Source organism: Pyricularia oryzae, chromosome 2 (genome assembly GCF_000002495.2).
Source record: "Pyricularia oryzae 70-15 chromosome 2, whole genome shotgun sequence".
NCBI classification, from domain to species: Eukaryota; Fungi; Ascomycota; class Sordariomycetes; order Magnaporthales; family Pyriculariaceae; genus Pyricularia; species Pyricularia oryzae.
Genome location: NC_017850.1, coordinates 5,428,495 through 5,452,070, shown reverse-complemented (window position 1 = coordinate 5,452,070; position 23,576 = coordinate 5,428,495). Strand labels below are relative to the sequence as shown.

Here is a 23,576-nt window from a genome sequence, read left to right as displayed (position 1 = left end):
GCATCACAACCTCCATCGCATGGCTTTTACTGCTTGGGAGGAGGGGGAGGAGGGGGAGTCTTGCCGCCGCAGTCGACGCAGACGCAGATGCACTCCCAGTCACCACCGCCGTTGAGCAGGCAGTCGGAGTAGCAGACGTTGGGGTCCTGCTTGGGAGGAGGGGCGTCGCGGGGGTTCAGGGCGGCGGCTGAGGCCATGCGGGCGACGATCTCGGCGCCGGTGTACGAGGCCGGCGAGGAAAGGGCGTCGATGGACCGGGCGACCTCGGCGGGGGAGGCCGGGGCGGCGATGGCCATGCCGGCGGCAAGGAGCAGTGTAAAAACGTTGAAGATCATGATGACGACTTTGAGCTGGTTGAGATGTATGTCGTAGTCGGCAAGGGAATAATAGTATATTGTCGTTAAAGAAAATCAGTACCGCCTGGGTGTGTATACAGACTGTCGATCTTGTCGTTTGTCTGGTGTTTTTCTGGTTCGAGATAAAGATCGCCAAGCCAAGAGACGGTAGAGAGCGACTTTTACTGCTTTACTACTGAAAACAAACAAGTTGGTTTGTGGTGGTGGCAGATTTTTTTACACACTCGCCAACAGAACTGAATAATAGAAAAAAAAGAGTGTCGGGAACTGTTGATCCCCAGCTGCAGATCAGAGGGTTTGTCGTGGATAAGAGAAGGACCGACCACAGTTGGAGAGAAGCGACAAGGCAAGAAAGTCCAGAAAAAGAAATGGGTGCAAATCTTTAATTATAGGTTATGCATGAAGTTGGTAATTCGCCCCGGACCATAAGAAACCCCCTTTCTTGTCACTGTTGAGACAATGGGCTTCGCGAGGCGGGGAAACCCTCTCCTGGTGCTTCGTGTTCACGACAAACCTACCTAGAATAGGTGATAACGGTTCTGGTAGTACAGACACAAGACAGCAAGGGGAGATCAGACGACTGGCCGGGGTCTGGTGTACGAGATAGAGGGCTAGCAGGGCTGTGTACTACAACCCAAAGAGACTCGGAGGTTTCCCTTTTTCACCCCCACCCGGGTGGTGGAGAACTCCAGAACATGTCAAAGGAAGGGGATAAGGGGCTGAGGGGAGGGGAGCAATGTATGAAGTTAGGTGTATGGGAAATATGAAAGTTGGTCTTGGGGAACGCGTGGCGATGCGGTTTGTCTGGAAGGGGCATTGGCGTGACTGGCCAAGCCACCGACGGGCTTGTCGCTTTTGTAGCGAAGATATTGGGTGTGGGTGGGTTTAGGGGTTGAACGGGCGGGCATCAAGAAAAAGAGTTTAAACTGGCGTAAGGTGCAGAACTCAGGGCCTTGGATTTGGCAAACCCCTAGCCAAATTCGTGCTCTTCCGGCGGTGCTCTTTGGCTGGTTTGTCGAGAAAACGAAACACATTAATGCCAAGGTGGCCAGGTTCGGCGTGCGCCGAATGAGGATTTGGCAGAGGTGCAGTAAATTACGTGGATAGGTAAGGAGGGTGAAAAAGGTGGATTGTTGGTCGCTACCAGTACTACCAGGCAAACAGACTTTCTTTGCACATCTATCTGCGTCCAGAATCGATTGTCCACGATTGTCGCAGTATAAGTTCGTCTCCAGCCGCCTGGTGCAATAGCCTGTTACAGGACAGACAAGTCGACAAGGTAAATGGGGGACTGACAGCCCAAGCCTAGGTGAGGTAGGCGGCCAATTCTTCTTTTTGCCATACGAAAGCACTGTGCTGCGCCTCTGCATCCGCTGAAACAGGTGGGTGGACCCTCCCTCTCTGTACAAGGCTGGTTCAACTGGGGTCCCGATCCACAGCCTGTATTGTGATGGAGACCTTCTCCGGATACTGCGGTAAGAGTCTCCCTCCAGGGTTTTCCACGAGCTACTTTTCCGTTGACTTGGCTTCCATGCAGCAACACTCCGAGTGCAACAGCTGTCATTTCTGTCTGGACATGATTCGCGAGTGGATTCTCGGGAGAGAAGTGGCCAAATAGAAATCAGCTAATTCTGATCTAGTACGAAAAGCAAAAGTTAGCCAGTATCAAAGAGTAAGGTAATGGACGTAGATGTTGGTTGACGTAGTTCGTGGTTGACAAAATGGCGGGCGAATCGGGATTCAGAATGGGGACTGTGGTAAATTCAATTGGAATTTCTCCAGTTCAGTCAAGTTTCAGATGCTCAGCTTGGATAACCTTACAGTAGCTCGGTTTGGGATGGCAGGCATCCTCACCTTTGGCCGCCCGCACACAACGCGACCAGGGTCTATCCTGTAGAAGTTTTCTAGAGCCTCGAGACGCATGGTTGGGCCCTTTTTACTTGGCCATCCTTCCCTAGCTCTAACTGACTCGTGCGTGCATCTCTGAATTGGCGGTACAGATAACAAGATTGAGCTCCATTGAAGGAAGGTGCGACATTGAACTACGTGGTAGAACTACTCCGTAGACCCAAAAAGAAGGAGCCGGAGGGAGCACAATCTTGTAATATGTGCGTGACGTACCTTCCGGCAGTACTCTGTACGGCAAGGCACAACGCCGTGCGTTCATTAGTCATCATAAACCTGAGGATTCGATTCGATTCGTTCCATGCCACTTTCACCTCGTTATTAAACCCCAACCCGCGCAACAAATAATCTTCGCTCCCAGCGGCCCACTCTTTGCACCACATCGAATGTTTCGCGATCGCTTCCAAGAGTCCGAGGCCGCGAACACGTGGGTTTCCCAATCCCCTGCTAGTGTCGTACATCCCAGCGCGTCTGAAGTCCTGCCTGTGTCAAAGGTACCAAAAAAAGATACAACGTATGACTATATCGTCTTCTCCTACCATATACCACAAGCAGTAGGTATCTTATACCCCGCCATCAATTGGAGCAGCATTTCCGTCCAAGAACAGCTAGCTCCCGGTACACACCGGTCTCGGAATTCGGGTGAACAGGTGTGGTGTGGACCCATTGGATCGTTCACGGATACGGCACGGCGGTTATAGAAAGCTGCTCCCGTCGGCTCTGTCATCCGTTTGCCGGGTTAGGGGCGGAAGTGAAATTATACATAATGTCAACCTTTGCAGGATCGAGTGGCACCTCGTCTGGTCGTGATTTCTCGAACCTGTCCGTCAACGGGCAAAACGCTCATTTTTCAAAAGACACACATTACGATGGAGGACGGAGACGTGCAGCGAGCAAAAGTGTTCGCCACTACCCTCTCGATCTTCCAGGTCTGTCGTTTGAAAAGTATGAACATCGGCGACTGGGCATCCGTGAGGTGCTGGTCAGTCGCCTCGTGGACGACATAATGGGCTCGACGAGGGCAACTTATGCTGCCAAGGAACTGGAAATGCGCAGTACTGTGAACTCTCCAGTCACGCCTGACACATTCCCGACTATGGGTGAGATGAGGCAAGCTTTGGAGCTTGAGCGCGACCTTTGGCTTCTTGAAGACATGGCTCACACAAAGCCAGCATACAAGCAACCGCGAGACGCGCACTTGAGCAGGCAGTGTGGCCGGCGGGAACTGAACGGCGCAACAGATGCTTCCCCTTTGCCAAAGGCATGGACCTTGTGTGACACGATTTTGGATTTAGTACAAAGACACTATATTGAGGTGGATGAAGCAGCCACAAGGCAATGGTTCCGCATCATGCGACTCCCACAGGGTCCGATACAGCCTTTCACACCAAAGCCCCCGACCCCAGGGGCACTGGCCGATCCCACGAGAACTGTGAGCGCAACTCCTCGTACCAAGCCACGTCGAGGTACACGTGCTGCGGTTGTACAGTCTTGTGAGGCTAGGCGCAATCACAGTCGCGTGCAAGATCGAGCTGCACACGTCTCCGCCGACGGCCTCAGGTATCACCGACAGTCCCTGGAGAGGTTTGCCAAAACCCAGGATAGTATGCGTCTATACGACGGCGGTGCAGTAAGGCCATGGAACACTCAGGTACTCGACTTTAGCCGTTCAATTACTGCTCATCAAATCAGCATGATCGGTCATGAGTCGATAACGCCCATGTGGCCGCACTCCCGCGTCCTCAGGCGCTTCAAGGTCCGCGTTGCGTGGAAACACCGCCGCAAACTAAGGGACCCCCTATTTGTGACAGCTCACCCTCCCTTCAGCCCGGATCGATCTCGTGGGCCCTTCAGATACTATGCGCAGGATGGCAAGTTGGACAACCCAACCAATAGGAAGCGTTCACTTAGCGAGCCTCCGCCCGGCATGTTTGCGCATGCCAAGCTCCCGCGACCAGCGCACCACGGTCCCGTAATCGAAATGGAGATTGCATACCCGCGTTTGTCGCTTTCCCAGATAGATCGGCGTTCCAGGCGGAGAAGTCTTGACCATGGAAACATTCAGGATATGCTGGGCGGCGTGCCCATCCGAGGCGACCGAACCCTGGCTTACCATTCGTCTGATCGACAAATGGATCTGGCAGGAAACGATGGTGGCAGCTGCGCGCGTGGTCTGCAGGACCCTTGCCCCTCGAGTGTCCAAAAAAGGCGGCCAGGACAAGCCAAAGGACCGATGATAGTACAGAGAGGTGTCTGGTGCCCTACTTGTGACTCTTTCCATCCACTCTCGGACCTTCACAATTTGACGCTCGAGGCGGGTCCCGTTCAAACAATCCATCACTCGATGGATGAAATTGGCTTGGTCACGAGCTCCAGGTGGCCTGGGCAGGAAGAAAGACTCGGTGACTTTCGGAGCTGGAGTGACGCATTACCTCCCACGGAACCTTTATTGACCATGATTTGCTCCAACTGCACCGGGAAAGATCACCTGGAATCATCTTGCGTTCTTCGCTGTGGTCACTGCGGCGCTCTCGGTGATGATGTAAACCCATTGGACCGGGAGCGACCCAATTTCCAAATCGTTCGCTCTCAGCCGCCTGCTTTACCTTCAAGGTATCATCATGCGCACGATTGCGAGGTTCCCAAGAGGAACCGGTGTAAATGTGTCTCTTTCCCGACCTTTCACACCGCGAAAGACTGCACCGTCACATGCTCCCGGCCCTGTGGGAACCCCTGGCCACCGGGTCATTTCAAGCATAGAAATGCCATGACTTGCGTAAGTTGTAGTCTGTACAAGCTTTCCTCAAGGCAGGCTAAGGCTTTGTCTATGTGGAAAATTACGCTATTATCATCGGATTCACTCCTGTACTGACAAAACCTGCCGTCTCCTAGACAAACCGATGCTGCATGTGCGGTATACGCGGTCATGCTGGCAAGGACTGCCACTTGACAAAAGATTCCTGCTTGTGCGGAGCACACCACCTCGGCCAAGACTGTGGCTGGAAGCCAGAGTGTCGCGTCCCCGGGTGCGACCGATACCACTGCAGAGTCCACTGCCGTCGTTGCGCCGCCCTTCGGACTCCAAAGGGCACCAGGCCCGACCCCGCTCTCCGCTTCCGACTTTGTGCCGAGTGCACGGCGGTAGAGATCAAGCAAGAAGAGGAACAACATGCCGCAGACGCCACTGCCATCTGGTCCAGGCTAGTCGCCGATGCCGACGTTCGATACCGTCAGATGGACCAGAACCCAGCAATGCTTGTCGATTCGCCGTTTGAGCTGTTCCGGGAGACGCTCACGCGATTGAATGTCGGCCAGCTCCGCGACCTGTTTTGGCCCGGCCAGGTGGATCTGCCCACGGGCGAGTCCAACTATGTCAATTTCCAGATATCGCAGCTGCGGTATGGTTGTCGCAAGATGAGCAAGCTTTTTTTCATCTTGGTGGATGGCCAATATCCGGTCGAAACTATAGTGTTTCTTCAGACCGCTATGGACTGCGCGGCGAAAGAGAAGCGAGCATCGATGCATGAGGATGGGGCAAAGGACAAACAGATTGCTGAGAGATAGACGGCTGATTCGATGATAACGTGTGGTGCTAAGCCTTATATTCTTATTCTTTGACACAGAATTACAATGTCGGAGCAAACACGGTTATCTTCATGGCGCATCAGTGGTGAAACCCTTTCTTGTCTTTTCACTATGTGAAGGCTGATATTGATATATACACGCAACAAAAACAATCGTTGCTGATATGAACAAAACAACCCTTGTTGAATTTACAGCCCAGACTTCAAAAAAGATAACCACCCATTGAAGATGAAAAAAAACAAAACAAAAAAAAGCAGGCTAAAGCGAGCAAAACGCTATTGCGTGCGTATGAAAGCAACGTCCAGGTATCTTTTGATGGGTAAACACAAAGAAAACTCAAACATTTTGGTACGCGTATTTGGTAGATGCCAAATAAATAAAAGGGGTATTAAGACAATACTAATGGTTGTTTGGTATCAAAGAATATAGATATGAAAGTGGCGTGATCATTCAGGAGCAAATTGCATCTGATGGTTGGCCTGCTGTACAAGCTCTGAAGACTTTTGACACGGTCAATGAACCGCTTCTTTTAGTGCAAAGAGTGAGAGGTCTTTGACGGGCGATTTCATGATGTGGGAGAGTGAGGAGAGGATGGACAAATGTCTAGTCGTCGTCCTCGTCGACCCAGGCCTCAGCACCGGCTGTGGAGGCGCCCTTGGGTGCGCTTCCGTCGGTATCGTCGTCGGACTCGACAATGAAGCTTGTTCCAAGCGCCTCCTTGCCCTGCCGGATCATGGCCTGCATCTGGGCGTTCAGCGCTTCCATGCGGGCGTCTGTGTCGCGATCCTGCTTACGCCTCTGGGCAAGGATCTTCTTGGAGTTGTCCGAGATCAGAGGACTGCTAGACTCGACGGCAGCTTTGTCCTCCTTGGTGGCACCGCCGTGAATAATGGAACGGCGGCGCGAGCTAGGCGTAACGGCGCTGTGGGCACGCCTGTGTATGCGGACAGATGACGCAGACGAGCATGTTGAGGAGGAAGAAGATCCTATGCTCATTGTCATGCTGTCACTGTCGGTTTGGTTTGTAGGGGTCCGGATGGGCGATGCGAGGGAGATTGACTGACGACGGTTTTCCGGTTCCGTTGACTTGGGACGAGCAAAGACATTGGGATTAGGGCTCGTGCGTATTGACGCCACAGGCAGGCGGCTGGGGGTTGAGGTGGTGACAGGGGAGAACTGGGCAGTACAGGGCGTCGCGGGCGATCGCGGCGAGGCATAGCTGGCTGACTGACGAGACGACAAGGTGGCCGAGCCGGCGTGGGAAACCCGAGATGCTGGCCGATGGTTCAGAGCTGGAGACGATGCTCTTGAGGGGGTGTTGGTGGCGTTGGCAGCCAGACGTGATACCGGGACGCTGATGCGCCGGTTGTAGGAAGTGGCAGTGGAGGATGCATAATTTGACGGAAATGATACCTCGCTCGACGGATACGGCCGCTTTTCCTGGCACAATGGCGAGCGCGCATTGTTGCGGCTCGGGCTGGGCCCGCGGACTACGCCAGTAGGATATTCAGAGAACCTGCGACCAGGGGTACCAGGCCTGCTCGAGTTGTCCACTATAACCCATTGCTGCAGGTCCTCGGGAGCTCTGGGAACGCCCGAGAGCTGCCTGCGCTTTACTGCTGGCCGCGACGGCGATGACGCCGGGTCTCGGTCCCGAATCTTCTCACACCGGAGCACGTCCGGGTGAAGAAGTTCACTTCCACCATTTCCAAATACAATAGGGTTGCTAAGGCCAAGGCCTGCTTTGAGATCGTTGTTGGAGGGGACGCGGCGGGGCATCCTGTTTCCGGTGCGGGTTGGTTGGACAGGATATGTATCTCCTGAGCCAGCTTGGAAACCCGCAAACGTGCTAGATTTGACGAATTCCCAGCATTTTCCAACACACTTCCCGATAATATTTATAGGGGTGTTAACCGCAAACGCTGTCCATCCGTTGCCCGGCCACCTGGGCAGCAGGTTTGGGCTTCCAGGCGCTGTAACATCGGTATATAATAGCCTCGCCACCGTTCGCAAGGTTGGTGTCGAAAGGGTCTGCGTCAAGAAAGGGTCTTCTTCCATCTCGCAATGTGATCGCTTCGAAGATATCGTAGAGTTATATCCCATAGTCCTTCGATCGTCAACGTCTAAATGGTTGACTCCAAGATCGTCATCCAATAAAGCCGATTGTTCCGCTTCGTGTGTACCCGGAGTCTCGATGTGACCAGCCAGTACGTAGTAGGGTTCCTTCCGCCCAGTATCGCGTGGGGTTAAAAGGCTACCGGCGTTTCCGAAGTATCCGGTGGAAGATGATAGGGCGCTGTAGGAGCTTTCCACTGGGGTGTGGGACACTGGAGTGTCCGACTCGTGCGCAGGCGCAGACGCGCGGCTGGGTATCCACGACGGTTTCGGGGTTGCACGTCGTCTTTTGGCGTAGGAACTTGCTGGTGTCGGTATCGCTGGGTGGTCGTTATTTCGTAATTTGGGTATGTTGAAAAGAGAACTGGACGGCGAGGTGGCCACAGGAGCTCGAAAGAGGTCTGCGTTGAGAGCCGGGCGGCGTGGAGTGCCGGGACTCTCGAGTTGAAAAGCCCCAGGCACGTGTAAACCAGAGTAGGCCATTTTTTTGAGTTTTGATCCCGGAGTCAAGTTAGGATGTATAGTACTGTTGGGTTCGGACGTGCGTCTGGAGTCCGCGCGCAGTACGCTAGATATTTTAAGTATGGCTGCAGTTGATGGGCGATTGGTGTTTTCGCCGGCGGTTTCTAGAGAACGACCGGGATGCTGATGTTTTGACCGTGATATATCTCTCAGGCTTCCATTGTTTTGTTTTACCCTTCGCTCGGCGATCAACGGTGATTGTTGATATGATTTGCAGTGGGGAAGGACAGAAGCAACTGGCTGTGCCGATAAAACACGGGACGAAGCTGTGTGTGCTTCGTACAGAAAACGAAATTTGTTTGTTTTGGCCGAGGCACACAATACTTCCAATGTTTGGTCGGTATTCGCTGTACAGAGTTTACGTGTGATAAAACGAATGGTGTCAGGGTTTGCTTATCCGCCTGTCTGCCGGCTTGTCACGCGAGACTTTGCAGAATCTTTGCAGGACCCTTGTTGATGCAGTGCAGTAGTAGCACGCACTGCAACCTCCGTGCTTGGAAAAAAAAAATGTCCAAGGAGGATTGCTGGGGCCAAGTGAACGAGGTTCAGGGCGAGCGGTCTGGGTAAAATAAAATCAACAAGCGCGGAATCCGATTGGGTTGGGTCGGTTTGCTGGCATTTGAACTACGTCAGTCCAACGCCACGTTCTTGACTGTCTATGGCCGGCGGCTTTAGAACTGCTGTCCAGATCGATCACGACGGGTTTGTTATATGTCAACCTTTCCGCTCTCCCGTAGGAGAAATTCAACAAAAAAGTTCGTCAGACCGCCATAGTCAAAAAGACGAGCACGCATGAATTCTAAGGGGCATCAAACCTGGATAAAGGTAGCGGTGAGGGAGAGAAAAGAAAGACCCTTGGGTTTTCTTCTCACCTCCTTCCCCAGATCTCTCCTCCACTTCCAAGACGTAGCTATGACCCACTTGATGTTCATAGCTACCCACTTCCGTTGCTAGGGCAAACAAGCTATGGTGGAGTAGACTAAAGTAAATACCCAGCCCCGCTAACAGCGCCTCACCCGCTCTCGATTCACGCTACTCGAAAGCCCCAAACTCACCGTGCCACCAAAACTTCGCTCTGCACGTGGCCCCTTAAATTGGAACAGACTGTAGCTTATCGCGTTGCCGGGAACAACGCATCTACTAGCGCGCCAGGAAGCAAAGCTGGCCTTGATGAGCTCATTGGACCAAACCACTAAAATAAAGCCTCTTTTTGTTTTTTTCTTGCATCCGTTCACCGTAAATAAAACGCACTGATCACGGCTTCTTTACAGTCTGTATTGTTGCTTGGGAATCCTCAGATCCTATCTATGCTAGTCTAGGGGAAAGAGAGCCATGCATCTGCGCTAACGCCATAGTAAAGACAATCCTAGCCGTGAATGAATTAACGAGATTTGAGAAAAACGGGGCAAATATATCCACAACTACTTTGTGCATCCCGACTGCCTGCCGCTCACCCACAGGCATTACTTCTCCTCGGGCTTGCTGTAGTAGGCATCGGACTGCTCGATATGAGAGGCCGATACTCCGCCCTCGACACCCACATCCCCCCTGACGTGGTTCCTCCCGGCCCAGAAGGCTTCGCGCTCCTTCAAGATTTCCTCGCCGCGCGCAATCATCTCGGGGAGGACCATCTTCTTGGCCACCCAAGCAAACTCCCCGAGGTCCAGCCTGCCCTCGCCGCGCTTCTCGTACTCGACCATCTGGCAAATGAGCTCCATCTTGTCGATGTCGTGAACATACTTGCTCTCCAGGGTCTCCGAGTCCTCGTACTCCTGCCATATGGCGCGCATCTCGGCGCCGACCGTGTTGCCGCCGCCGTAGACGTTGCCCAGGAGCGTCGAGGTGATGTAGTCCATGGTTGCGGCCTCGCGGCGCGCCTTCTCAGGCTTTGCGACGCCGTCGACGGGGGTGATGTCGCCGACTAGAGACTCGGCCATGTCGTGGATCAGGCACATCTTGATGCATTTGTTGAGGTCGAGGCGGGGGGCGAGCGTGGGAGGCGCGAGCATCGACATCAGGGACATGCGGTACATGTGGTCGGCGATGGATTCACCCCTGTGCACATCGCGGGAGACCGGTTTTCGGGTTAGTAACACGATCTGCTGAATGTAAGGGTCATCGACAAACGCAATGGATGGTTCGCGCTACCTCTCAATTCCAAAACGACGCCATCCCTCGCGCTTGGTAGTCTTCAGCCTTTCGAGGAGATGGAAGTATGGTAATGGAGAATCCGATCCCTCTGTCGGTTTGCCGGTCGTGAGAGTGTCCAATACCTTTTCGGGCGTCCATACACCTTCTACTACTGGGTTTGGCACAACTCCTGGGTCTGTAGAGATTTGGAAGGTTTCCAGTTAGCCTGACCACGCACCATGGGCTTTTTTTTTTAGCTGCGTATGAGCGTCTCTCACTAACCTTTAAATCCTTTTTGGGCGACGACCTCCTCCTTGCAGCCGCCACTCTCAACTGTCGCGGGAGTCATGGTTTGTGTCGTGTTGTTGTTGCTTGACCGGGTATATCGACGAGTATGGCAGGTGGTTTGGTTTTCGTCTCTATTCTTGCAGTGGACAAGGTATTTTACGTCCACAGACACCCTTCAGCAGTGCAGACTATGATCCCCTCTATCGGACGACACCTTCCTTTTTCTACTTTGTGTTTTGCGAGAGCGAGTACGATGATTGCTTTTTGTTTTCTGTCTATACCTTATCGGCGCTATGCGGGGTATCAGCTGGTGGGGTTTGGAACAGATGAGCAAAAGAAACGCGCAAGCACCGGAAAAAGAAAAATATTCCGTCAACAATCAGCTACAGGCAACAGTCATATACTTACGGAATGTCTTTGCGCTACGTCGCCAATCTTTCGCGACAAGACCAAGAGTCAGTTGGGTGTTCTACAAACTCGCGTGAGACGCGCATGGAAATGTGCACAAATTCATTGGCTGCGCATCCGCTGTTGGTGCTCCACCGACGAACTGAGACGGGTACCTGAGCGCCCCCTGGAGGGGCTGAAGCCGCGGGGTTTCTCCTGGCTAATCGCTGACGTCAAGCCCTTGGGGCCATGGAAGAACTAAATAGTCTAGAAGACCAATGAAGTGAGCATACAAGAGCGATATAGAAATTTCTCGTTAAGAAATCTAGACTTGGCAATCATGGTCAAATACACTATTGGATAGTCATCACAACTTTTGCCCTTATCGCGGCTACACTATGCCAATTGTCTAGAATACCTACTCTAAACTCACTTCAGTTAGCAAGCAACAATGGATGCGTGCAGCAACGTTGTACTTGGTCGCTTATTTTGATCACGGCCGAAGTTGCCAGAAAGGATGAATTATCATCACGCATCAAAAGATGTGGACAATAACTACCACCGTGGTTCTTAGTCACTCTGGCAACTCTGACAACTTAAAGAATCCACACAACACCTACCCACGGCGTGACTTCGGCGGATCAGGGTCGGCCGTTATTTTCTATCTCGCTTGCTCGGAAGGACTGGCCGCAAGCCCAGACGGCTGATAAAAATTTGAAGCTCAGTGCGAATCGATGTCAGCGTTTGCCTATGCGGCCTGATGTAGAATGACAAAATGATATGCATAGGGAGCGGGCCGTAGGAGCTTTCACTACTTGGATCAGCAGAGGCCGGAGTGCTAGCTACCGAGGAAGCTCCCGCCCGTGCTTGGCTGTTGCCGTTTAGGGCAATGAGCAGAGCCGCTTTATGGGACGTGGAAGCGGTTGGTTTATACAAGCCGTAATTATTGCTTCGAATTGATGATGTCGATAGCCCAAATAGGGGAAACTGCAATTCAACTCCGTGATCTATATTTTTGTGGGCAGCATGAGCGATACTGCTGTGATGATGAAAGCGCCGTGCAAAACGCCGTGCCATATAGGAGCAGGTGTATAAAAACCAAACCAATCCCATCATGCACATCGACTTGAAAATACTACAGTCTTCCATCGCAGGCTTCCATCCATCTCGTGTCCACTCATTCGCCCATAGATCCCTCAAAATGAAGACCCTCTCCGGCATCGCCCTGCTTTTCCTGAGCGCCGCCCCACTGGCAACCGCCCACGCCATCTTCAGCGACATCTGGGTGGACGGTGTGGACCAGAACCGCGCGTGCCTGCGCCCTGTGCCCAGCAACTCGCCCGTCGAGTCCGTGACCTCCACCGACCTCCGATGCAACGTCGGCGGGACGCGGGGCGTATCGGGCATCTGCGAGGCCAAGGCCGGCGGGTCCATCACGGTCGAGATGCACCAGCAGCCAAACGACCGCAGCTGCACCAATGAGGCCATCGGCGGGAACCACTTTGGGCCTGTCATGGTGTACATGAGCAAGGTCGACGACGCTACCAGCGCGGACGGCTCGTCCCCTTGGTTCAAGGTCGACGAGTTTGGCTACGACGCCGGGACCAAGACCTGGGGCACCGATCTGCTCAACAAGGAGTGCGGCAAGAGGACCTTCAAGGTCCCGAGCAACATCCCCGCCGGTAACTATCTCGTGAGGGCCGAGGCCATTGCGCTTCACGCCGCGTCCCAGACGGGCGGGGCGCAGTTTTACATGAGCTGCTTCGTGAGTTTATTTTTCTGCTCTCCCATAATCCGGCGTATATGGTAAAATAAATCAAGGAAACAGGACCGTAGCTAATTGTGTACCCACTATACAGCAAGTCAACATCGCGGGAAGCGGCGGCGGTCAACTGCCCGCCGGAGTGTCGATCCCCGGTGCATACAATGCAAACGACCCAGGTATCAAGATCAACATTTGGGACAGCGGGTTCAGCGAGTACAAGATTCCAGGACCGGCTGTAATTGATGGAAGCTTCATGTGAAAGAGACTTACCTTTTCGGACAAGTTGGATTTGTAAATGTTCACATGTTAAAAGCCCCAACAGCAGCAAACAACAGCACGGAACTGTTGGGATGCCGTTGTCAATGCATCAATGTGGTGTGATTCCGCTCCTTGCTGTTGCGGTGGTACCACTAAAGTACTTCGTATGAAAAGTCGCGCAGGGACAGGCAACGGCCATTTTTCGGCGACTGGATTTGACTTTTTGTATGCAAACTTGGCATGCAAAACAGGGTCCCCGGGTCCATCACGGCTTTGATCAGGAACCCGTGTGTTTTTGAAATTCTCGGGAGAGCCCGGCCTGGATTATATCTTCGGCCGGTGAATTTCCCGTTCTGGGCAGATGCGTCGTTTGATATGGAATGTGTAAAAAGCATGCTTTCGCTTCAATGCGTGAAAAGGCGACGCGATTTTCTTTGGCGAGGGGAGTACCCTCAGACGCTGACTGGCAGTGCCAACCGGCAGTCAGGTCCCAAGGCTGCAACGTCTTATCTGTGTGGACCCATGTGAATGGGTGGGACCTCGCCTCGACTCCCGACGAACCGGGGTCCAAGCCAACCATCGCCAAGCCTGCCCACTTTCCATTTGGCTGACGTTGATTGTCAGCTCAGATTCCGACATTTCACACTTAATACAATCCAAGATAATCCTTGTGTTACTACCACTGTTTGGGCAATGCCTGGTGAACACATTACTATATGTTGACGAAACCAAGAAACCTCCGAGGGAAAAAGGTGCAAAAATAAATGAAAAGAAATAATCGAAAAGAAAAGAAGAAGCAAGGCACAAAGGCTTCAAATCCGACTGGCGGAGCACTCCACATCAAACCCAAAAGTCACCCATTCCTTCGGGCGTCATTCTTTGGCGACCCAACAGACTGCTGCACTGCCCCTGTGGCCCTATCATGACCAGACGTCCTTTAGCGCTCATCTTGTATATGCAATCTTACGAGACAGCATGATATGGACTGATCATTGATACACGCGTAAACACCGTGCAGAGCGCTTTTACTACCTACCGTCAGATCTCAAAGACTTGCGGTCAGACGCACACCGGCCACGCATATCCGGGCCGAGAGAAGTTGAGAAAAAGAAAAGAAAAGAAAAGACGTGTGATTATATTTTCATCGGACTCGCATGTGTTGTCCGTATATATTGAACATTGGGCGCAATTCTGCTGTTTTTGGTGTCCTGCTATTTTTTGACTGCTTGATACGACAAGCACATACGAAATAAAAATGGCATCTGACACAACAACACCAATCGACTCGTTGCCGAACGAGGTAGGACATCCCCGAAGCTTATGATTTCCCCCACCGCAAAAGTGGACTCTTTTCAACAAACAAAGAGGAGAAGAAAAGCTTACACCTTGCGCCCAGATTCTCGACTCTATCCTCTCCCCCCTCTCGACCCAGGACCTCATCAAACTAGCCCCTGTCAACCGCCGCATATACACAATCGTCCTCCGTCTCGTCCAACACCGCCTGGCAGCAGTCCTGGACCAGAAGAGCTCGCAGGAGCTCATATTGGAGTGCTACCCTCCCTCGGCAGCCCTGACCACTCCCTACCTCTTCTGCGACTTTGTCGAGACCAGCCGCCTCGACGACAGCGGTTCCACCCTCCTGGACCCAGAAACGGAGCTCGATGGCAGCAGAAGCAACGGCACCCTGGGTGACCTGCGCAGCCTGTACTCGCGCTTTCGTCCCGTGGCCCAGGATGAGAACCGTCGCCCCAGGCATCGGTACACACGGCAGAGCAGCGGCCTAGAGGATGGGGACGCGGAAGACGCTGTGGTTCCGGAATCGCCTCCGTCCCTTGACGTTCACCTCGACGAGGGAGACCAGTTCTCCCAGCTGGTGACGGTCACCAACGTCGTCGAGATGGGCTCCAGGCGGGGGCAGTTCCTGGGCCACACCAACGTCAGCGACGGGGTGCTGAGGGTGTGGAGGGCGTGGCTGGCTGCAGCTACCAGCACCACTTCTGCTGCCGGCGGTCAAGGTGAGCAACGAGAGGCGATACTGTGGGCTGACGCGGAGAGGCATGTGGGTGTGAGGTTCAGGGTCTCGAGGAAGGACGCTTGGAGCCAGCCTTTGCTCCTTGGGGCGGATGAGGACCCGGCTGTCAGCTACAGGCTTGATTACGAAGGTGAGTTTCGTCGCATCGTGGTGTGCGGTCCTGGAACCCTAAACCAAGGAACTCGCCGTCATAGATTGACTGGAAGTGCAAATGGCGCTGACTTATCGTAACAAAGAACTCGTGGTCAGGACCAGCCAGCTGCTTCTGACTATGGAAAGGTCGGCAAGTCAGGTGGCTACAAGCTCAGGTAACGCACTTATGCTCGTCCTATAAGCACACATCAGCCCGCCGAGCCGAGGACTGCACCAACCAAAATGAACTCTGGGGGGGAGACTGTACATGCTGTTTGCTGTTTGCTGCTTTTGTTTTGTTCTTGTCTTTTTGTGACGCATGAATACGCCCTTGCAAACCCGATCAGTGTCGGTGCTGCGAGGAGAGACAAGACAGAAATCAGCGCGGTCGCAAGGGCCAACTAATGGTCCGGGTATAGCCGACTAGCGACAGCGGCGCCGGCACCGTTTTACACATTGATCCTGATATGGGGGTCAGGGGAAAGCCTCTCTCCTACTGTACAACAACCAAGCCGGCGAATGTGAAAGTTGGGGCTGGGGGGCACGCTGATGGGCGTATTGTTTTTTTTGCAATACCGTCTTGCTGATCATTTCCTGGCCATTCGTGCGTTTGCACCTTTTGTTGCCTTACAGGTTCTTCCATTTACATCGACCCGAGAGGCTCGGTTCCACAACCGGTACAGGCTCTCTACTATCCATTTTATCCCATGCTAGGATATGGAGATGTGATGGGGTTCGGCAAAGTCATGGAGGATCTCATCAAAGTGGTCTGAAGTGTGGGATCGGAGAGATGGAAGCGATATATCACGATGTGATTACCTACATTGGATGTTAATGTCAGGACGAGCACTGTGGAGAAGGTGTGATATCCTTGGACCCTGGGAAAGAAATTTGGTCTGGTTGACAGCTCGGTTATAAAGGCGTTTAGGGTTGTGGAGCATATGAGCGGCGATAATTTTTCTATTTTCAGGATGTTGCTCATACTTTCTCTGTATTTTTCTTTGATCAGGTTTGGTAGTAAGGGGCCTAGACGTGTGACATTCATGCAAAAAAGCGTCGTTCAGCCCTGCCGAACGCATTTACGAACCCTGGCTGCTCGTTTGTCTCGAAGTCGGTTAGACCTGGATCCCTGGAGACTCTTTTGTGATTTATGCATGGCGGTTTGATTGACGAAACTTCATCCTGTCAAACCAAGAGAAAATCGCGTCTGGGGCCTCTCCCTGGATCCAGTAACCTGGTTCGACGTCCATGCGCCAATCCAAGATCTTCTTTCCCTCGGGATTCGCTTGGTCTTCGGGTCGCTGGTAGGAGTAAATTTTACGTTATTCTAGGGTGCTCAGACCATAGGCTCTTTTTGTGATGCTCGGTGACTGTGAGCCGGTTTATGCCTACCTGTCAATCATGGTTTGTCATGCCGTTTTCTCAAGTGTCGGAACAACGGGATCCGATTGGATTAGCAAAGATGAATATGTGCGCTCGCTTTCGGGGTCTTTTCTCAACTCTTCTCGATGGTCGAGTAGAGAAGAGTGGCCTTGACCGAACAAGTCATTCACGATGGCGACATGCAGCATCTCCCCTGTCTCATGTCGTTTTTTTGTCCCAAAAACAAAAGCTACGTTGTACTTCCGGCTCATAGGAATATGTTCATCCCAACAAGCTCAATTCAAGCTGTCTCATTGTGGTAAAGATAGACAGACCCATTGAAACCAAGACCAGATGATGCGCAGACTGCCGGTACGAAGTGCACAGGGCTTGTTAACCGACCCCGCCCAAGCATGCCTTTGAGCTGGTTTGCTCTAAAATTTGACAGCGGGAGAATCAGAAGAAGAAAAGCCCAGGTGGACGAGAATTATTACAGTGTGATATTAATTACTTCGTATATTAAGGATATGCATACTCGCCTGCCCATATTCACAGTTGCCTTTTATCGTCAACCGTCAACCGTCAACCGTCAATTTTACTTCTTGAAATTTATTTGCTACGTTGCAGCTGACTGACCAAGGTACTTTAATTTCTTGCCTGTTGAATCACTTTATCTTGTACAAGGAATGACGACGATGACTTCCCTGCCAAGTCAATCGTTGCCCCTTTGCTCAGCCTCTCTTATCAATGATTCTGGTCGATCCTCTTGACACACTGACAAAATAGCATCGCGTGCAAAAGCAGTGAAGTGTTGGCAGATGGAGCTCTGTCCGCCACGACGGTTGTGATGAGTAAATTGTCATATGCACATGTAAACGGTCTGAAAATTCATCTCAAATCTCGCATCTGCTGATCTACAGAATCTCAACGGTCTTGGCGAGATTATAGTGCCGTTCTTCCATATCTGATCTTGCCCAAGATACTTACTTACCTACCCTGGGCAACATAGCTCATGTCGCGCACTGCCCCCCTCGTTTCTTGTGCCATGGAAGAAAAGGAGTCGTGTCTACGATTGAATCATACCTAATTACACGATTGCTGTATGCCGTTGACAACCTGGCCCCTCCGCAAATCGGAAAAGATCCACTAAACCGTTAATCTTCATGACAAAGAAGCAAAAGACGACATCTAGCATCCAATGTTGACGGAGGTCCGTGTTGTTCCAAGCTCGGACCAAGGGCTGATACTACACAATTCAGATGGTGCACAGCTAGCTGGCTGCCTAACCCTGCAACTTAGCTTATCTACAATACTTGATCACCACGTGTACAACAACAGTGTAACCCTCAAACCTCGTCCTCGCATCTTTATTTTCTTCAGTAAATCACTGAGGTTGTATTCGCTAGGCCTCCAAACATCGGTTCTCGCAGAGGGACATGCATGTCCAGAAAGGCGGGGCACTCGTTTCAGCCTCCAACGTCCCCAAGGGCCAAAACGTCCCCCCTGTTGCCCCGGTTGTCAGTGCGCATGGCCTGTGGGTAGCAATGGATCCACTGAAGTTGTCACACCAATAGGGCGTAGTGCCGAACTCCATACTGTACTGCGTTAACGATGTCTTTTCAGCTGCAAGGGCTTTGTGCTATTTTGGCCCAACACAGCGATTAAAAAAAAGTTGAGATAGATGGGGCGGGATTGGCCGGGCACGATTTCACCTGCAGGGCGGCTCACACCACTTTGCCAACTTTAACACTCTAACGATATTGCTGCACGGAACGTTGATGGGCCCCCTTCGCATTCGTTGGCAACAGTGTTTTGCATGATGAACTTCGCATGACGGGCAAGCTGAGCATTTTTTTGTCTCTTCCGTCAAGTCGTGACTTGCATATGTCAATCAATGTATGTCTGAATTCGACTCGGTCGACTTTTTTCTCTTTATTTCAAACAAATTATCGCGTACGGTAGTAGTGGTGAATTGTGCAGATCTCGTTCCTTTCTCCACGGCCATATCCCAGCGTCGCGTCAACGGTCAACGAGGAAGAAAGTTCTTTTGTGGGTTTCGCTTCCTCCCGACCCATCCGCGCGCCCTGGTCCCTCATCTCTCAAACGAAATACATGCGTAATAAAAATTCTTACCAGCCCGTTTTCGTAACTCCTTGGTTGTCTCCCCACCTCACCACCCCCAATTACTCTCTTATCACAGTGCTACTATAGACAGCTTTGAGTGATCGTCATCCCATGCATACCCACCCCACCCGCTTACGCCCCTTGTCCTCGTTCTGGGGCCATCTTGACAGTCTTTTTTTTTGGTCCTGGTCCGTTTCTTCACCGGCGCGCAGCTCCCCTTTTCTCTTCTTATGCAATGCCATGTGCATCTAGGCAGGGGTGAACACGGAGCTTTTTCTTTTCTTTTGGATGTTTGCCATTGTGCTCCCTTTTCTCTTCTCCCTTTGGTTCCGATGTTTCTTGCATAGGGAACATAATATATTCTTTCTTTTTTGTTTTCTTTTCTTCCTGGCTCCTTGCTGGATCAAGGCTTGCCCTTTTTCTTCATCTGTTATTCTTTGAGCAGGGCTTAGGTATTTTTGCCTTTGGGAGATTCTCCTGCCGGACAGTGAGAAGGGTCGGACCCATTGCCGACACTCCTTCTCTGTATCTTTTTTACTTTTTTTCTTTCTCTTTGGTTTCTTTCTCGGAGGTAATACAAGATGGAGTCATTAGCAGACCTCGCCAGGGTGGCCAGGAGAGCACAGGAGGATGCGCAGAGGGCAGCAGAGGCTCCGAGCCCCGTCGAGCCGGCCCCGGCTGCGAACAATGGGGCAAGTTTTGAGTCGGGTCCGAAGCAGGATGTGTCGACACCACGGACACCGAATATGGCAATCGTGCCTCCATTAATCCAGGACTTGAGGCTGGGATCCGCACCGCCGTCCGCAGGACTACCGCTTCCGCCGCTGCCTGCTGCTGCGAAATCACCGACGACGACACCCACTACGCCGGGACCGGGAAGCACAAACGATTCCCGTGCTGGCGCCAAAAATAGCATCGAACCCATCTCGGTCACGACGCCGGCAAGGATAGCTCCGTTGAATGTTGGCCAGCGCATTGAGATCTCGGCCGACTACAGGCCGAAAACGAGCTCGACGAAGCGCCTTTCGTTTGGTTCTGCTGCTTCCAGTAAAAGACCTATCAAGTACGCCAGGGGTAGGCATGCGGGTATCGAGTTGTCACCACAGCCGAGCGACGATGACAACGATCCTCTGGTGAGTATTCATCAACTACGTCCTGGCTTCGCATGGGAAATTAGCGGGAAATGTAAAGCCCCTGAAGTGAATTGAAGGCTGACTTGTTTGCGTAGAACTGGCCACTGTGGAAGAAGGACCTCAACTTGGCAGCACTTTTAGTCACCGTTGCCCTGATCCAGGTAATGAAGACCGTCTTTGTGTCGGTCAATGTTGTTCTCGAACAAACATTGAACAGGTCGTACACTGCCATCGCAGCCCTGACCGGCGCACCGCTCATCTTCTCCGCCTTGACCGGCATGGTGGCCCTCGTCGCATCGCGCGTGTACGGCAAGAGGCCCGTCTATCTCGCCGCCACTGCGGTCATCTTCTTCAGCTCCATCTGGAACGCAGCCGCAACCGACTTTGGCAATGCGCTGGCAGCGCGCATCTTCCAGGGCATGGGCTGGGGCGTCTTTGACTCGCTCGTCCTGGGCTCGATCCACGACACCTTCTTCGAGCACGAGCGCGGCCTGCGCGTCGCCATCTACCAGATCGTCTCGGTGGGCACCCTCTGGGGCGGCCCCATGCTCGGCGGCGTCGCGTCGCAGAACCCCGCCAGCTGGCAGACCCAGTTCCAGATCCTGTGCAGCTTCCAGGCCGTGTCGGTCCTGCTCGTCGCCCTGGCCGTGCCCGAGACGGCCTTTGACAGGGCCTTTGTCATCCGCAACACCCCGAGCACCGCTGGAACCTGGAAGCAGCCATCCCTCAGGCCACGCGGGCAGGTCGACGTCGAAAAGGCCAGGGAGTACCTGACGACCATGAAGCCCGTCAGCTACAACGCCCGCGACCAGGACAGGGACCTTCTTCTACAGGCACCCCGGGCCATGATCGCGCCGACGACCATCATGCTCGTCTCGGCGTCTTTCATTCCTTTCTCGGCGCTCTGGTCCATCGCGAGCTCGCTCAGCATGCTGTTCGCACACCTGCCCTTCAACATGTCCCCGTCGCAGATCGGCGCGCTGATGGTCGGTCCCTTCATCCTGGGCGTGCTCACCACCGGCTTCTTCGCCCTGACACCGTTTTGGCAGCGCATCAAGTCCTGCCCCAAAATCGGCCTGATCGCCCTGGCCACGGGCTCCATCCTGACCTTTGTCGCGACCCTGACCATGGGCCTGTACACCCAGATGGCCATGGCGACGCCCATGGCTGCCGCCGCCTCCTCTGCTGCAGCAGGCACCACCCCCGCCGCCGCCTCCCAGACGAGCCCCTTTATGATCGACGGCGTGGCCAAGAACGTCAGCTTCCCTGCGATCGGTTTCCTGCTGGGTCTGCTTGCCGCAGGCGCCTACACACTGGACGCGACGGTGCGCCCGACCATCCGCCGCTCGACATCATTCACCTCGTCGAACCTGGGCATCGCGCTGCGCAACACGGTCGACATGGAGGGCGCCGTCTCCATCTGGCGTGCTCTGATCGCTGGCATCTTCGTCATTGGCACGCCAAACATCTCGTGGACATTCTCGGCCATGGCGGGAAGCCTGTTTGGGTTTGCCGTCACGCAGATGGTGCTCATCGTCTTTCTGGGTTTTGTATGGTGGCGATTCGACCAAGATATTATACGGTGGGATGGTGTCGTCATGAAGCTGGTCGACCTCGGCTCGCTCAAGAGGTCGGGTAGCTACATGGATATGGACTGAGACAGGGAAAGAATTTTTAAGTCTTTTAAAATTCTTTCCCTGGAAATAATGCTCTCCTCTCATCTTCCATCTTTGTTGGTTGTGCCGTTGCACATCAGCAGTTTCTCACTCGCTCACACTCAGTTTTGTTTTTGTTTTTTTTGTCATGTCATACCTGGCTTTCACCAGGACCCCGGTCCGAATGGGGTTGTTTTCTTTGTGTCTTTTTTTTTCTTCTCGTTTACCTACTAGCTGTATACCCTCATTTCATAATCTTGACACCTGCCTCCTTCCACTGTACGGCCAGAAAAGAAAAAATGTGACCCGCAGAGAGAAGACCCCTAATATTTAAAACTTAGCTTGTCGAATGTAAGCATCGTATATAGGACCATCGAAGAAGCCTTTTTCTAGCAGTTCGTTTTGTCGCACTCAGTCAATCCCATCATGGCGACGCTGGCAACCGCTACGGCTATTTTCTGATTTCATCCGAACTGGTGGTATCGACGGGCATCCGAGTCGCCGATCGGCAGGCGGGTATCGAGGATCAGACGAGTGGAGCATCTGGGGGACAGTCGCGGACAGGCAGGCATGAGGCTGTCAACAGTAATCTATGGCAGACTGAATGAGAAAAAAATAGAAGATACAGCAGTTGCCAAGAGCTGTCTGGGGCAACCCAGTCGATGCGGCTAAATCCGGCGACGGCTGGGTCGTCTGATGCGACGAGCTAGTCGAGCTTGAGTGGTGAATTAATTTTTCTTCTTGTCGAACTGAAGCACTTGTCATTGTGAACATCATCGGAGTCTAAGCGGATGAAAAGTTCCGCGTTCCCGCGTTTCATTTACCATGACAGGTCGACACCACAACGACATTGGAAGCAGTTTTTTTTTTTTTTGGATGGAATTGCCCAATGTCAGCATCACCAAGCTCTCCCATGCAACTCAAGTGTGTCAGTCATGGCAGAAGGCAGGTTAAAATTATATCTACCTCGTATTATCCCGAAAACAAGACCTTTTTTCCGATATCGGTCAATGGGAGGAAATGAAATAAACAAAACTTGTCTCGGGAAGCTCTGATGAAGACTTGGATTTTGCTCGGCGCCTTGCAGCGGCCGTAGCACTGCATAACATTGCCTTTTCCCACGTGCTTCACCGTCCCGGGTCGCTGGCCCATGGGTGAGACATTTTTTGTCTCATTTCCATCTTTAACACATCGGGAAGTAGCGAAGAATATAAAAATGGGTGTCACTTTTTTCTTCATCAAACCCCCCTACTCTGTAAACTTGGACCGGCGGGCTGCTGAAGAGGAAACTCACGGCCGGGTTCGCGGGTTCACTATACTGCACCTGCCCGCCGACGCCTCAAAACGATACACGAAAGTTTTATGCGAGAGCCCATTCAATTATACCTTGGGTGTCGGGTCATACGCACGCAACAACCCGTAAGCTGATGCGGGGTGTTTGCTGCTGTTTGCTGCAGTTGGGTTGACCGCTTGCCATACATAAGGTTCACTCAAAAAAACAAACAAAAAGAAGACCTTGGATGCATCACCACTGAGACCAGGTGCTTTTTTTTCAGCTCGGGAGGCTTCAAAGGAAAAGAAAAATCCCGTGGTGTAAAAATATTATATGTAGGTTCCCTCCGTTGCCTAAAACAATGACGCCTTCAAATCGTCACAGACCTAAGAACAAACGCTTCGTTCTAATAAGCGTAATAAGCGAGCGACTTGTGGGGCCCTGATTGCCAAATCCAAGTGTGGCTGCCAAACTGCCACTATTGGTGTGTTTGGGTGGACAGAAGCGGACATGTTAAGCGAGTGCTGATTGAGTGAGAGGCAAAAGAATGGCAA

At 52.6% G+C, this 23,576-nt stretch overlaps 8 protein-coding genes across 9 annotated transcripts; 4 read left to right on the top strand and 4 right to left on the bottom strand.

Moving 5' to 3' along the window:
* Positions 1-26: 26 nt before the first annotated feature.
* MGG_08024 (uncharacterized protein) lies at positions 27-335 on the bottom strand (the record flags this gene model as incomplete). Its single annotated transcript, XM_003714929.1, has 1 exon — positions 27-335. One exon carries the CDS (start codon positions 333-335, stop codon positions 27-29), a length of 309 nt encoding a protein of 102 aa, XP_003714977.1.
* Positions 336-2,645: 2,310 nt separating this feature from the next.
* On the top strand, positions 2,646-6,268 carry MGG_15803 (uncharacterized protein). The gene is made up of 2 exons (XM_003714928.1): positions 2,646-5,037; positions 5,154-6,268. Exons 1-2 carry the CDS (start codon positions 3,028-3,030, stop codon positions 5,823-5,825), a joined length of 2,682 nt encoding a protein of 893 aa, XP_003714976.1. The 5' UTR covers positions 2,646-3,027; the 3' UTR covers positions 5,826-6,268.
* On the bottom strand, positions 5,930-9,298 carry MGG_08022 (uncharacterized protein). The gene has a single exon (XM_003714927.1). It carries the CDS (start codon positions 8,442-8,444, stop codon positions 6,450-6,452), a length of 1,995 nt encoding a protein of 664 aa, XP_003714975.1. The 5' UTR covers positions 8,445-9,298; the 3' UTR covers positions 5,930-6,449.
* A 425-nt stretch (positions 9,299-9,723) lies between these two features.
* Positions 9,724-11,347, bottom strand: MGG_08021 (HD family hydrolase). Its single transcript, XM_003714926.1, has 4 exons — positions 11,310-11,347; positions 10,896-11,192; positions 10,632-10,809; positions 9,724-10,538 (listed from the first exon to the last, which is right to left on the bottom strand). The coding sequence occupies exons 2-4, from the start codon at positions 10,960-10,962 to the stop codon at positions 9,947-9,949; spliced, it is 837 nt and encodes a 278-aa protein (XP_003714974.1). The 5' UTR covers positions 10,963-11,192; positions 11,310-11,347; the 3' UTR covers positions 9,724-9,946.
* Positions 11,348-12,275: 928 nt separating this feature from the next.
* MGG_08020 (endoglucanase-4) lies at positions 12,276-13,704 on the top strand. The gene is made up of 2 exons (XM_003714925.1): positions 12,276-13,053; positions 13,148-13,704. The coding sequence occupies exons 1-2, from the start codon at positions 12,403-12,405 to the stop codon at positions 13,310-13,312; spliced, it is 816 nt and encodes a 271-aa protein (XP_003714973.1). The 5' UTR covers positions 12,276-12,402; the 3' UTR covers positions 13,313-13,704.
* A 655-nt stretch (positions 13,705-14,359) lies between these two features.
* On the top strand, positions 14,360-16,579 carry MGG_08019. 2 transcript variants are annotated; one of them, XM_003714924.1, is made up of 4 exons: positions 14,360-14,611; positions 14,708-15,473; positions 15,580-15,651; positions 16,109-16,579. In XM_003714924.1, the coding sequence occupies exons 1-4, from the start codon at positions 14,567-14,569 to the stop codon at positions 16,246-16,248; spliced, it is 1,023 nt and encodes a 340-aa protein (XP_003714972.1). In that variant the 5' UTR covers positions 14,360-14,566; the 3' UTR covers positions 16,249-16,579. The 2 variants fall into 2 exon arrangements, with proteins under 2 accessions (XP_003714972.1, XP_003714971.1); XM_003714923.1 differs by having other exon boundaries at positions 15,580-16,579.
* Positions 16,580-18,239: 1,660 nt separating this feature from the next.
* MGG_08018 (uncharacterized protein) lies at positions 18,240-18,933 on the bottom strand (the record flags this gene model as incomplete). The annotated part of the gene is made up of 3 exons (XM_003714922.1): positions 18,240-18,340; positions 18,406-18,432; positions 18,795-18,933. 3 exons carry the CDS (start codon positions 18,931-18,933, stop codon positions 18,240-18,242), a joined length of 267 nt encoding a protein of 88 aa, XP_003714970.1.
* Positions 18,934-19,151: 218 nt separating this feature from the next.
* Positions 19,152-22,609, top strand: MGG_08017 (uncharacterized protein). Its single transcript, XM_003714921.1, has 2 exons — positions 19,152-20,094; positions 20,190-22,609. The coding sequence occupies exons 1-2, from the start codon at positions 19,543-19,545 to the stop codon at positions 21,750-21,752; spliced, it is 2,115 nt and encodes a 704-aa protein (XP_003714969.1). The 5' UTR covers positions 19,152-19,542; the 3' UTR covers positions 21,753-22,609.
* The last annotated feature ends 967 nt before the right edge of the window (positions 22,610-23,576 follow it).